Source organism: Malania oleifera, chromosome 5 (genome assembly GCF_029873635.1).
Source record: "Malania oleifera isolate guangnan ecotype guangnan chromosome 5, ASM2987363v1, whole genome shotgun sequence".
Classification (NCBI taxonomy): domain Eukaryota; kingdom Viridiplantae; phylum Streptophyta; class Magnoliopsida; order Santalales; family Ximeniaceae; genus Malania; species Malania oleifera.
In genome coordinates this window covers 94174708-94189596 of record NC_080421.1, presented here as the reverse complement: position 1 = coordinate 94189596, position 14889 = coordinate 94174708, and the positions used below count along the sequence as shown (strand labels likewise).

Sequence of the window (14889 nt, the reverse complement as noted above, 5' to 3'; positions counted from 1 at the left end):
CAAAGAACCGTGAGCTTTTATCAGCAAGAACACATCAGGTACTTCAGCAAAAGTATTAGCAAGATAGTTTTGAAGAATAGAATAATTTGCTTGAATGCTGATTGTTATTGTTTAATTCTTGGGATTAACATGTATTTATAGATATAAAAAGTAAGTTTTCGTATTCCCAAGTTACTTGCAGTGTTTCACAAGTTTTCTCGAAGTTTGGGGGCCAAGCAATCAATTTTGGAAACTCTCCCTCGCTGTTTTAAAATTTAAAATACGATAGTTAGTTGACTGTGACTTGAGGTTAGTCGCCTATGCCTCTTAGGTTCGGAACATTTTTCAAACACAGAATGAGGTCAATCGCCTGTCTCAATTTTGTTTGTTCAGTTTTTAATAGTACAAAAATGTTAGTCGCCTGTACTGGTTCATTTGCTCAATTTTATTAGCATAATTATGTCAGTCGCCTGATGATAACGCATCAGCCACCTGTCCTTATAACTTGTATGCTTTCAAGAAATTTGTTTCCAAAACTCTATTAACTTTTAAAGTTGAAATATTGAAATGAGACTTTAAGTCTCAAATGGAGGCTTTAAGTCTTCCACACTTCTCTTTCTTATTCCCCATTCTCCTTGCCCTAGACAAATAATAAATAGGTACTGTTTTATTTTTTTTTAATTTTAACTTATATTTTTTAGGAAAAATAATAAATAGCCAAATAGATATATATATATATATATATAAAATAAAATTCTAACTCACATTTATTGAAAAAATGAAAAAAAAATTAATAATACGTGTTGTATTTTTAAATTTTAGTTCATATTTGTTGGAATATTAAAGAGAAAATTTGTAGAGTGTAAAAATTACATATTATTTTTTTTAAAAAAATAAATCTAATTCACATTTGTTAAATTATTAAAAGGAAAAACGATTAAATTCATTATATATTTATTATGGACTATAAATTATTTATAACATATATTATATTAGAAGGAGTTTGAATTCATGTTTATTCATCCTGTCGGGATGAAATTAATATAACCCATTTAAATTGTACCCATTAAACATTATGAAATCATGATCCAAGTCATGCGTGAGACTTGTTTTCCCATCCGTAATTTGTCCCAAAAATAATTATACCATTCACAATTTTATATAATGCAGAGATAGATATGAAATTCACATAATTACTTACACCGACATTTGGTTTGGAGGAGTAGGACAGGTGGTATAATCTCCAACACAGAAGGTTCCTATCGCGAAGACAATTCAATATGAGCGAAAGGTATAAGCGATCACACCGTAGCCTCCCTCTCCTAAAGCTCTTCACGTTCGAGCTTCACCCCCTGCCCTGTTTCTGTTCCCGTCTCCTCACTGCAACATTCCATTCTATTCAAAATCATCATTAATTGTAATCATCACTCGCCAGATCTGAACTCCCAATTACCCAACCAAAAAGAAAAGTGTAATCAACAAGAAATTTGAACATATTCAATTGAGAAATGTCGAGCGACAGCGACGACATGGACGAGGACGAGCTCCTCCAGATCGCGTTGAGAGAGCAAGCGCAGCGCGATCTGAACTACCACAAGCCCCAGTCTTCGCGGCCGTCGAAGCCGGTGGTCAACTACGTCCAGCCGCCTCCGCCGCCTCCGTCGCAGTCTCGCTTCGCTAAAGAGCATCAGAGGGGCAGTGCAGCGCAGAAGAACCCTAGCTCCATGCAGAAAGCGCGGCGTGTTGTGGATGAGGACGATGATTCGGAAGTGGAGATGCTCAGCATTTCTTCTGGGGACGACGACGACTCGTCCAAGGACCGAGGGTATGCGGGGAAGAGTAGACCCGGGAGGGCAGGGAGGGAGGACAGTATCGGGGATAAGGGGTGGGATGGGGACGAGCCGAATTGTTGGAAGCGGGTTGATGAAGCTGAGGTACGTCTGCGGGCTGGTTTAACTTTTTGTTGATTTTCTATTTTGCGGATTTTTTTTGTTGCTCAGATTTTGAGATTAATTGCTGGATTGATCCGAGGATTAGGGACTTACCGAATCTGATTAATTGCTCCTAAGTTTGAATAGCAAAATGGTACATAATTGGAAAGGGTGTGCTTGGTTTTTTGTATATCTTAAGGTGGATGTTTATTTGTATTTTCTTTTTTACTTGTGAAATCTGCGTGCAGCTTTATGTTCAAAATGTTTACTTTTAAGTTAGTGTGTTCAGTCTTCAGGGCTTTTGTTGGCAGAATATAATTGGGAACTTTAAATTTGGTAACTGTCTGTTGAAATTTTCAGTTAGAGCTGAGAACATAGAATAACAGTTCAGGTTAGTTTATCAAGCTCAAAAATGACCTCGAAGAAGCATTTAGTTTGGAATTATATTGCCCAATTCGAACTTTAAATTTTTCCCGGTAGTAACTTGGATGCTTTCCTCTTTTTTGTTTTTGATCTGAAAATTATAATTATATTAGACCAAATGGATATGTTCAGATACTCTGGGCATTCCAGGAGAAGGATCCCAAAGCTCACACACAACCAGAAAAAAGTGTGTACACCTCAAAGACTAAATACATCAAACCTGGGCATTACCAGGGGCCAAGTAACCCAAATAACTACACCTCAAGTACAAAGAAAGGGGAATTTGTCAAAAATTATTCTAAAAGTGTGCGTTTGGATCACTTTTATAATAGCTTGAGGTTGATTAACAATTCCTTCAAACCTCTTTTTGTTCCAAAAGTGCCATATCTAGTAGACACTAAATGCAAAACATGCCCGCTTAGCCACAGCCTGCATACCTGTGCCCTTTACCTCTTTAATCAGCCACTTGATGCTAGCCTTGATGGTATACATCAACCTGAACTGGCCAAGCCATCCCTTTAGGAACTCCTAGACAGTGCTAGAAAATCTACACTTGAAGAATAAGTGATCTGCAGTTTCTCTTTCAACCCCACACAACACACAAGTTTCATCTAGGTCCTCCATATTATATCTATCACAAGTTAGTAATTTGCCCTTTAGCTGCCAACCAAAGCAGAAAACAATATGTTGAATAAACTTACACTATGCAGTTTGTATTACAAACTGGCCCCAACCAAAAGCTTGAGACTACGGGAAATGACAATACATGTTTCAAATATCTTGGCTTTGTTTCCTTCTGTATTCAGCGAAATAATTAAAATACAAATCCTCCACATTGTATTGCATTGTCTCCTTTTCTGTTTTTTTGGTTTAATGTCCCTTGATTCAGCAGAAAATGAACCAAGTGGAACAAGAAAACTCACAGGTGTTTCTCATCTGTTATGCAATTCATGGTTCTTTGTTTAGTTTGATTTGTGTCCATTTAGGAGTTAGGTCGACCATCTGTTAGAAATGATTTCATAGTGCGAAATCTTGTCTAGGCTAGCCTTCAATAAAGCAGCTGCTGAATCATGTTTTGGGAGCTGGCTAGCAAAGCAACTTTGCTGCAAATATTTACTTCCCGTGTTCTATTTTCTCCGTTTGGTGTTATTTTTATTCTGTATATTTTTTTTATCATTATTGCTCTATTTTTATTATTATTATTTATGTTCAGCTTGTTCTATTTTCAGAAGTAAGTGTTTATGGATGAAATACTCATTTATTGTAGTTTTGCTTTTCTGATAGCTTGGTCGTAGGGTTCGTGAGATGCGGGAGACAAAGGCAGTGCCTGTGGCTCAAAAGTTTGAGCGTAAGACATCTTTGCCTGGTAGAAAGGGCCTTAACAATTTACAGTCCTTCCCTCGGGGTATGGAGTGCGTCGATCCACTAGGATTGGGGTAATTTTCTCTTTGTTTGTATTGACTGTATAAAATATCTTGCTCATGGATATTTTGTTACAGTGATCAAACAAACTTGTTTATTTGATACTGTCATTGTTTACCATGCTATTTCAGTTACTAACTGATTCTTATATTTATAGATGGATTTTGTGAGTTAACCCCTTTGATGTCTTGATAAGAGACATAACTATCTTTTTGTTGCTGAAATTGCTGCTTATTTATTCTTGTTTTCATGACAAGAAAGCTTTAGATTTGGCACTTCTTACTTGTGGAAGAATTATGTGCTGATATTTAGATTTGACACTTAATATTTTGCTTGAAGTAATAATTATGTATTAATATTATAGAAGTGTGAAGTCAATGTTCATTGTTCATTCTTTCTAAATTGATCATCTCTCATTATCCTTTACACTGTTTTGTGGAAACAGGATAATAGACAACAAATCATTAAGGTTGATCACTGATACATCTGAAAGCTCTCCATCTAAGCTTGATAGAGATGTTCAAGATAGCAATCTTCGCGGTATCCCTTTTCCTTATTTTATTGAATTTATTTAGTGGATGTCATGAATTTCCTCATTTTTTTTTTTTGGGGTCCACATTGAAGGAATGTTTTCTTTGTTGACATTTGTTGCTAGTCCTTATAATATTGCTATTTTTTCTGACTGAGTTAATGAAAAAAACTTAGAAATGCTTAAGTGGCTCTATTTTTTTAAAAAAAAATTTTAATTTTAATTTTTTTTTTTAAGTTAGCAGCTCTCAAAAACAGTTAATGATGGATATAATTAAGAATTGGCCTTGAAATATGTAGAATGTTTTTCCCATTTTTTTATTTGCTTGTTAAATGTCCTTATTTGATGTTTAGCTGACAGAATTAATCAGACGAGACCGAGGACTATTCCACTTTTTTTTTTTCCCTAGGTAAATATGTGAGAGCAATTGTTAAGAGGCTGTATAAATAAAAAAAAAAGAAAAAGATGCTAGAGGGTTGTGAACTATAATTTTCAGAAACTATTAGGTGGTTGCCAGTTGTGGGATCCTTCAGCATTGAATTTGTGAGCGTGCAATTTTTAAATACAAAGTGAAAGAGCTTTCAATATGTTGTTTCTAGTGAGGTAAAATGTATTATCACTGAGAAGAAATTAATGTGATCGTTGATGCTGCCATGCAGTTGCCTTTTTGATTTTTCATGGTACTTCAGATTTTCCAGAATATTTCTGCTTGTAAATTTTCCTGTTGGTTCGTATGTTGAATTCATACAGGCATTCTTAGAATCCTCAAGGTTCTCTTTTGAAGTGTTTAAATTTGATTTGGTTGATAAAGGTTGTAGACTTTTGAAGAAAATATATGTTTTGCTGTTCTTCATGGCTAACAACAATCTTTATGTGCTTTTTCATAGAGAAATTGATATATTTCTCGGAGAAATTTGATGCGAAGCTATTTCTGTCCCGAATACACCAAGATACAACTGCAGCAGACCTGGAGGCTGGTGCTCTTGCTTTGAAAACTGATCTTAAAGGGCGAACACAGCAGAAAAAACAATTGGTGAAAGAAAACTTTGATTGCTTTGTCTCTTGCAAAACTACAATTGATGGTATGCAACCATCACATTTAATGTGCTTTTGCAGTGTATTTTATTTTTACAAGCTTGCTAGCTTTTCTCTGGTTGATAATTGATACGTGGCTTCTTTTTTGTTAAAATCTTGCTAGACATCTTTCTGTGGTGATTTTTTTTTTCCCCATAGAAAGAAAATCGCTAGAGAGGAAAGAAGTACATGAGGGGGCAAGAAGTCCTAAAAAAAATAAAAATATAAAAAAAAATTAAGAAATTACAAACCCCATCATGTAAATCTCTTCTGTAATAATTAAATTGAACTCTTTAAACTATCTCCCTGTGCCAGTTACTCTTCCTAGAGTTATTCTCCAGCCACTGCCTAATTAAGCTTCCTGCCTACTGCAAGCTGTCAATTTCAGTTGCATCTTAGCTAAGAGATCTCTAGTATATTCATCATGAGTAGGCTTCCTCAAAGACACCTCTTCTTATCACATGGTTAATATCTGATCCCCTTAATAACAATTCTGCTCACCCCAGTTGCCCACAGTATCATAACTGGAGCTGACACCTTTTTACCTTTCTTGTGCTTCACCTCCATTCCCCTACCCCCCTCCCCCTCGCCCTCCCCCACCATTTGGTTTCTTCTAAGTCAATGGTAGTAGTCTCTAGAACATTTATCTCATCTATTTGTAGATTTAAGCCCGTATTTTTAATTATGATGGATAATATTGATATTGATGTTTTGTGCAGATATTGAATCGAAGTTGAGACGAATTGAAGAGGACCCTGAAGGTTCAGGAACTTCTCACTTGTTCAACTGTATTCAAGAAGTTAGTTCCTTGGCAAATCGTGCTTTTGAGCCTTTATTTGAGAGACAGGTTGGTAAGATCCTAATTTCTGATAAGTTATAAAGTTCATGCCTATTGGAAATGCATTGGTCATGTTGGTTTATCTCTTCAATCATGCCTTGTAGGCTCAAGCTGAGAAGATCCGGTCTGTCCAAGGAATGCTTCAGAGGTTCCGAACACTATTTAACTTGCCTAGCACAATTCGTGGGAGCATTAGCAAGGGCGAGTACGATTTGGCTGTTAGGGAGTACAGAAAAGCAAAATCAATTGCCTTGCCTTCTCATGTGAGCAGCAGTTTACTTTTGCCGTTTAATGTTTGGTTGGATTACATCATTTCCAGCCTTACTTTTAAGCATTGAATGATGTATTGATTAACAAATTGACAGTTACACACAATCATACTTGAGGGATGTTTTAATTAATTAATTATATTTATTTATTTATTTCGGTGGGGAGGAGGTTTGGTATCAAGAACTTGCTCTACCACAATTTGAAGTTATTTGTTTTTAGCCATGGTATTGTCAAAGGGATTTATGTTCTGTTTATGTAAGCTTTTTTGTTTTTGGGTGATTTTAGTGGTTCCCATTGCCTCCATATTGTGTTAAGCATAGGTGCAGACACCAGGGAATGAGTTATACATGACATAGGCATGGGTACAATGAATTCCAAAAACGCCAAGCGCAACATTGCAGGACACACATAAATATTAGGTTTATACCATTTGTATAGTGCATTATTTCCAATTAGTGTCAAACAAAATTTTTGAGATGCAGCGAGGTGCCAATATTAAATTTAAATTATAGTAATAAATTTCTAGGGTGAGGGAGGCGAATCACATTTTCTGTCCTTCATAAAGATTTTAGATTTTGAATAATTAAATAATTTGCTTGTTAGCTTTAAATTTTATCCATAAAACTTTATGAGATGATGTGTTTCATATTTTTCTCAAAAAAAAAAGTTGTATAACATGAATTTCAAGATATATATATATATAAACAACTTAAAAATAACAAAGTAATGCTATTTGTTATGTTATGTAAACGTTGAAATTTTTTGACCCAAGGGTGCAATTGACTCCAATGGAATCCCCTATAGTTGATTGCTGTACCTGAAGAAATTCGCAATATATGACTTTATGTATTTAAATGTGCTAAGTTTATTATTGTTTCATAGAGGCACTCATTATAACTTATTTTATGAATAAACTAAAATAGAAGTCTAGTTACAATATGCTATCATTGTCTTGGGTGTGTTCAAGATATACTAGGAGGTGTAGGAGGATTGACCTATGTCTAACATTGACATGGCTCCCTTATGCAAGTGTCCATGCCACATGGCACGCCTCATGTCTTTCACCAAAATTATTAAGTTAAAAAATGTATTGGAATGGAATTCTGATTTTCTCTGAAATAGGTGGCTCATATTTGGCTTTTTTCACCCATAAAGGTTTTGCCAGTATTTATCAGTGTTATGCTCGGTTTTTTTCCACTGGCATGTTGAGTGTTTAAATTAATGAATGGGTACCTTATTCACTAATCTTTGCTCAAATTGGGTTTTTTGCATTGAATATTTCTTTCTTTGTCCCATGGTCTTTAATTTCCATGAAATTGTTGAAATTTCCGTTGAAATTTCTGATTTCTGTCACCCTCGAAATCGAAATGACAGTCGATTTCCATCTTGCATAATTTCTGTCGAAATCTCAACGAATCATCCGAAATTCATCAAAATCTCGAAATTTTAGCGAAACTTGTCGAAATTTTAACTATACAATGAAATTTCGTAGGAATTCAAATGAGAGATTTAGGAGTGAAGTGAAATTTCTCTCTTAATTTATTTTATCGAAACAAAAGATTATTACAAGTGCTTTTGAAATTATATGAAAAAATAAACTTATAGTAACATTTTATTTAACCATTCATGTCTAAATTATCATTATTTGTATAATAAATAATATTTAAATAATTTATGGATTTCATTTGTATTAACTGAATATGTTTAATGTACATTATCTTACAAATATGTTTGATACACATACTACTATTTTACAGCTTTTCCACCTTGTACAAAACATAGATCTATTTAATTTGTAATATATTAGTCCTAAAACTTATATTATTATGTTTGTTGACCATTTCTAAAGTTTCACAAAGAACTGCATGCTTTACTACTAATTTCTGTTTTTTTTGTTCAAATCAAAATCGAAATTGACATTGAAATCGAAATTTCCGTTCTTTTAGAGCTTCGAAATTTGAGTCAAAATCGAAATTTAAGACCTTGCTTTGTCCTATGTGTTGTTCAACTATTCATCTGTACATATGGACGTCTCATCTTAGACCATCATTCATTTAATTTCACATTGTTTCTTTTGATTTTTCCTTCTTCTTCTTCTTCTTCTTCTTATGACGACTTCTTCTTTTTATTTTATTCTATTACTATACCTAGATCTGTTGTATAGGTAGCTACCTTTATTTGTGGGGTAGATTAGTGTTCAATAAAATAATTAGGTTTTAGTATTTTTTAAAATTTATTTCCAGTATTTAATGATTGCATTTTGAGTATACTTCTAAGTAATTTGCAGTATGTAGTGATTACATTTTAAATGCTAGATTGTGGAACAAATTTCTAGATTTGAAGTTCTGTAGTTTCATTAAGTACAGCTGTTGGTTCTTGCTTTCTTAAGCAAATGAACTAATTGTAAAACGTCACTTCCAGGTGGGAATATTGAAACGTGTTCTTGAGGAGGTTGAAAAAGTAATGCACGAGTTCAAAGGCACGCTTTACAAGTCTATGGAAGATCCTCAAATAGATCTTACTAGTGTAAGCTTGTTATATGCTTCTTTAATACTTCAAGTCAGTGAGCTATCATGCTAAACCAGAATTCATATAACCAATGTTGAACCACAACATATTATTGTGACTATTTTCATTTTTCCCTTTGTAGAGTTATAGATATTATAACTTAAAAGTATAAATTTATGGTAGCAAGAGTTTACCTAGCAAAGTGTCAGTAACTGCCTTGGAATTTTTTTTAAAAAATAAAATAGGAGAAATATAAGTACAGCATTAATAGAACAATAGCATTTCTGAATGTTTGTTTTTGTTTTTTATTTTTTTAATCTTTCAAATGGTTAGAGAAAAGTGATCATATAATAAAGTCCTGAAGTTACCTAGCAAAAATGTCGGTAGATGAGAATAAACAATGTTTGCCTTGGAAAAGAATTAGAAAAAGAGTTCATAACATGGTTTCTTCTGAAGTGACTGTTGCAGTGATGTTTGGAAATTTCTTTTTATTTATTGCAGTGTTGTTTGGGAGCTGCTTCTTTCACTGCCAATAGTTTGCTTTTTGTTGAACTTTTGAGTGATATGGCTTTCTATATGTATTAATAATTTATGTGTGTATAAGAATGTTTTTTGCTGTTCAAATTTTTGGAGAAAAGAAAGATATTATTTTTTGGAGGATATGTATGCAAAACCATGTGCTTTGTGTATTTGTGTGCATGTGCAGCTGTGTGAACACACACATGCGCGCTGCTCGGTAAATATTTTGTGTGCGCAAATTCTGGATAAAAAAAAGGTGCTCCATAAATTAAAATATGTGAAAGAAAAGCTAAAAGTGTTGAATGCTAAAATCTTTGGGGATCTGTGGGTTTGGAAGAGGGATATTTTACACTTTACAGGAAGTTGATACCTAAGAGGGATATTTTATCGGAGGTGGGTACTTAAGATTGGTTGGTTGAGGAGGGCTCTCTCTTGGAGGACTTTGCTAGGAGAAGAATCACTTGCCAAATGAGTTTGAAGTTATGAGGAAGGGCACTTGGCTGGAGACAAAAGATTAGGGTTGAGGGGAGTAGTTGTACTAGATTCTTCGATGAGTGGCTAGTGGCAGGAAATGGATTAGTTATATTAAAAAGCTGGATAACATGGGCGTGGTTAATGGTTATTAAAAATCCAGAGTTGATTGCAAAGTTCTGTGGGGTTCTTTTCTGAGGGAGGTTAAGGAGAAAGCATCATGGTTGAGGAGATTGATGCTCAATTCCTGAAGATAGAGCTTTATGGTTACGGTTAGAGTTGAGGGCTGTGTTTAAGATGGAGAAAGATAAGGCCCTAGGCCTGATGATTTCACTAGGGCTTTTCTTAGTGTTACCAGGATATTTTAAAATCTGATTTCTTTATAAGGAATTTCCTGAATTCTTTAGAAAATTGTGTGTTAGTCCACTTTCATAGACCCTTGTTCCTAAGAAAGATGAACACTTTAAGATTATGGATTTTGTTCCCATTAGCTTGGTGATTAGTGTCAATAAAATTTGATGTTCCCATTAGCTTGGTGATTAGTGTCAATAAAATTTGACTAAGGTTCTTTCTTGAGTGGAGAGTTGGTGGATACAATTTTCTCATATTTGAGCACTTTGATTCAGGTGGATGGTGTTAGATTTTGAATGTAATGTTGGTGGCTAATGAGGTTATTTAGTATGCTAGAAGTCAGGAGGAAATTGTTTTCTAATTAGCTATTGAGTGGAAATATGATTGAGTTTGTTGGATTTTTCTTGATGAAATTCTAGTTCTAGAGGTGAAACATTTTGGGCGAAGTGAAGAAATGGATTAGAGATTTTCTTTCTTTTGTGATTGCGACTGGGAAGTGTTAAGGCTTGATATACATTGTTGGTCCACAACCTAACAGCTTAAGCTTTTAGGTAAAGTGGTAATCTGACATAGTATTAGAGCTATGGTTGCCAGGAGGTCTTGGGTTCTAGTCTTATTTCCCGTGTTTATTGATAAATTGTTAAGAATTATCTTATGCTCTGTAATGGGTGTTCTTTATTGTTTGTTCATCTCTCCATGTGCAATTTTGGCTGCACGTGTGGGGAGTGTTAAGACTTGATATACATTGTTGCCCCACAACCTAACAGCTTAAGTTCTAAGGTAAAGTGTTAATCTAACAGGAAGCAAAATCATGGATTAAATCATCTAGGGGATGTTAAATAGGGGATCCTTCTTCACTGTTTCTTTTCATGCTTGTATTTGATATTATGATAGAACAAGAAAAAATTATATTGAAGATAAGGGAAAATACACTAAGGAGCATAGGAAATCTTCCTTTTAAGATGATAAAAGCAGAAGGTAAAAACATAAAAAACATCAAAACAGTGCTGCCACCAATTACGCTGAAAATTAGAAAAGCTAACTCTTTAAAGCCCACAACAAAGCCAAAAGATTCCTATCCTAGATCATAGGACAAGATTTCCTTGAGAAAATATGGGCATTCCTCTTCAACCAAATGCTCCACGAGACAGCAAAAAACCTGCACCTCCACAAAGCTGAATCATCTTTACTCCTTCAAAAACCTTTAAACAAAATAGATAACAACTCCTCAATTGAATCTGGACAAGCTCAATTCTCTCCAAAACCTCCAAGTAATCCATTCCAAAACACTCCAAAAGATAGTGATGGATTAACTCTTGTGATAGTTCTCATCCTCACCTTTGTCTGCCTCCCTTCACCAAGCTTGTGATCGTTGCTGCTCTCTCCTTGAACTCTAAACTAAACTTCGTCCAGGTTTTCCACACAACCTTGTCTCCTTTCCTCGTTTTCTTTTGCCCTTTCGCCGTGTTGCAGAAAACCCTAAACCTCATCCAAAATCTTTCATCTCCTCCCCTCATTCCCTTCTCCCTCTCTCCTACTCACAGAAAACCTAAATTTTACCCAAAAATTTTCACTAATTCTCGTCAAGCAGACATCCCTTCTTCCCCTTAGTTTCATACACAGAAAGCTTTTTGCCCTTAACTGAACTTTCTCTCTGCTCATCTCTAGCTCCCTTATAGACCTCATTATCTTGATCCATAAAAAATGATTTTCCTTCAAGGAGAAAGGAGGTACTTGTCTTGTCATGAAGACAATTCTCAATCTCCATCTTTGAAGATGATCGAAGATGGCTGCAGCAGGAACTTCATCTTTTCCTCTTCATGATGGGCGAGAATTTGGAGAGCTCCAAACCCTATTGTGCTGCTTCAACTAAGGGTGAATGCCTGCAGGAGATTCATCTTGCTAGAGAAAATACCTCACAAAGGGGCAATGAGTTCAATTTGGATTCCAGATGGTGAGGAGTCCTTCGGATGGGTAGTTTTCTTGGAAACAGCAAAAAGAAAGGTGTTCAAAGGCTGAGAATAACAACCTAGAGACCACAGAATGAGTGCCTAGCCTGTGGTTCTACCAACATTGGCTACACCACAAATTTACCCACCATAAAATATGTGTTCTCTAGGCTGAAACCATTGGAAATTCCTTAGGGAAAATCTTCCAACGAGACTAATTGGATGTGTTTTGGGTACGTTGTAAGGTCAAGGGAGACATGAGGCTTGGATTTTCTATATGAGGGAAAAATTCAAGTTTGAATGGAGAAGAAGTTTCAAGGAAAGGGCCATCTTTTGGACCATTCGTTGAACCCAAGGCAACCAAAGAGTGGTGCGAAGCTAGAACATACCAAAATATTGGGTCCATTTCAAGACAAAGCCCACAAAGCCCTTGCCTAGTTCGAAAATTGTTTCCCACTTTCAAGTGTTTCAGTTCTACAAGGAATTGCTTGCTTGAGGCCAATGAATGACTCTTTTGTGTGTTGCTAAAAACACCAACGCAGATGGTCACACATCAGTGTTTGAGGGGAGCTAGTTGCCCTTTCCTCAACCAGAATTAGCTTGAAAGGGGATGTTTTGATGAGGCTTTCGGCAGCTTGCAAAAAGATTAGGTCTCAATAGGAGTGGGAGGACGAGGGTAAATAGATTGCCCTATTAGAGGAAGAAGATTTGGAGGTTGAAGAAGAGGATTCAGCCTTATTTCGTCAGTGTACAAAGAGCTCCTTATCGATTGCCTTCATAGGAAAAGCGATTTCAAGGACCACCATCAATACCCCAATTTTGAGATCCCACTTGGGGCTGTCTTTTGATAGAGCTTGCATTTCTTTCTTCCAAGGAGAAGTGAGTTCAGACTAGGTTCATCTTCCCAAGTGCCAAAGCCCTAGACCCCACCTTAACCCATACTATCTCTATTGACAACTTATAGTATCCTTTGGTACCAAGCTCATTCCCAATTCATCCACCTTTCGACCTAGGACACGAGGCTCAAGAAGATATGCAAGTCAAGCATGTTGTTGATGATTGTATCCTTCCTGTTCTATTGGAATCAACTTGGATACACCTCTGTGCCATTGGGGCCTATTGGAGGAGGGATCATCCTTGTCCTTACCTATTAGAAGATCAGACTCGGAAGTTCATGAACTCTTGGAAGAGATGAATTTAGCCTTGGTTAGCTCTCGAAGTGAGAGAAACAGGTTGAGGAAAGCAGATTCAAGGGATGGTTAAATGCCTAAGAAACTTAGGAGAGTTTGGGAAGTTGAATTTTTTTCTTAAAATGACAAAGGTGGTAGGTCCTCTAGGGCCCTTTTGTGTGCAAAATGAAGATCCTTTCTTGGAACGTTAGAGGTCTAGGTAGTTGAGCCAAGGGCAGAGTGATTAAGGAACTTGTATTAAAGGCCACCCTTGATATTTTGTTCCTCTAGGAAACTAAGCTAAGGGAAGTTGACTTCTTTATAATTAGAAGTTTCTGGGATAGAAGACATAAAAATTGGGGTTGTCTTTCGTTGTCAAGGGTATCTTGGGTTCAAATTATCATTTGCGATACTAGGGTAGCATCTTTTAAGAAAATCCTTGAGGAGTCCTATTCTCTATCTATCCTCCTTGACATTAAAATATTAGAGGTGTAGGAGGTTGGTGGTTCACTTTTGTGTATGGACTGAATGGGGGGAGGGCTTTAATGTGTTTCACATTTCTTGAAAGATCCAAGGAACCCTAGGACCTCCATGAGTATGAAAAATAATTGATGTCTTTATTGAGGATTGTGGGCTTAGAGATGTCCCTATTGATAATGGCATTTTCACTTGGGGGCTTTTGGGTTAAGACGGGTATGCTCCCGCATTGATAGATTTTGCTTTACAAATGAGTGGGAGGACAAGTTCTCTCATCTTATTTAGCGAATTCTCCCTAGACCTATGTCCAATTGTTGCCCTCTCCTTTTAGAGTCTAACCATATGAAGTGGGGGCCCAACCCCTCCCGTTTTAAGAACATGTGGTTAGCTCATCCTCCCTTTAAGGAGAGGGTTAGAGGTTGGTGGAGCTAGCATAGGGGTAGGAAGGCTTTAAATTCATGAAAGCTGAAACTACTGAAGTCTAAGTTGAAAGAGTAAAGAAATTTTTGGAAATGCTAGAGATGCTAAAAACATTATCCTCTTTGAAAATTGCTGGACTGGATGGGTTAGAAGAGTGCGGACTTCACGAGGACGAGGATATGAGTAGGAGGGTCAATCTTAGTAACAAGTTAGAAGTCTAGTTATTGAGATAGAACATCTGTTGGCGTCAAAATCGAGGGCGAAATGGGTGAAAGAGTGGGACTGTTATTCTGGTTATTTTCACAAGGTGGTGAATGGGAGAAGGAAAGGATACATCAAGGAGCTAGTCTTTCTTAGACTCAAGCCAAGTGGTGAGGGGCCAATCTCATATTGGAGTTGAGATTACAAACTTCTGTAAAACTCTATTTTTTGAGAACCCAAATAGATTGATGGTGGAAGGCGCCTGGATTGGAGTCCGATACGAGAGAGTTTTTTTTGGTGGATGGAAAGGCCTTTTGAGGTTGAAAAAATTAGAAATTTTGTTTTTGACATGTGCAAA

General features: G+C 36.1%; 1 protein-coding gene across 1 annotated transcript in view; it reads left to right on the top strand.

Annotated features, from left to right (window-relative positions):
* The first annotated feature begins 1208 nt into the window (after positions 1 to 1208).
* LOC131156527 (exocyst complex component SEC5A-like) overlaps positions 1209 to 14889 on the top strand; it is a 77694-nt gene continuing 64013 nt past the window's right edge. The window contains exons 1-7 of the mRNA XM_058110292.1: positions 1209 to 1913; positions 3618 to 3769; positions 4201 to 4295; positions 5172 to 5366; positions 6078 to 6205; positions 6301 to 6459; positions 8888 to 8992. Of these exons, the coding sequence (XP_057966275.1) occupies positions 1488 to 1913; positions 3618 to 3769; positions 4201 to 4295; positions 5172 to 5366; positions 6078 to 6205; positions 6301 to 6459; positions 8888 to 8992 (1260 nt within the window). The 5' untranslated portion in view covers positions 1209 to 1487. The remainder of the gene's footprint in view (positions 1914 to 3617; positions 3770 to 4200; positions 4296 to 5171; positions 5367 to 6077; positions 6206 to 6300; positions 6460 to 8887; positions 8993 to 14889) is intronic.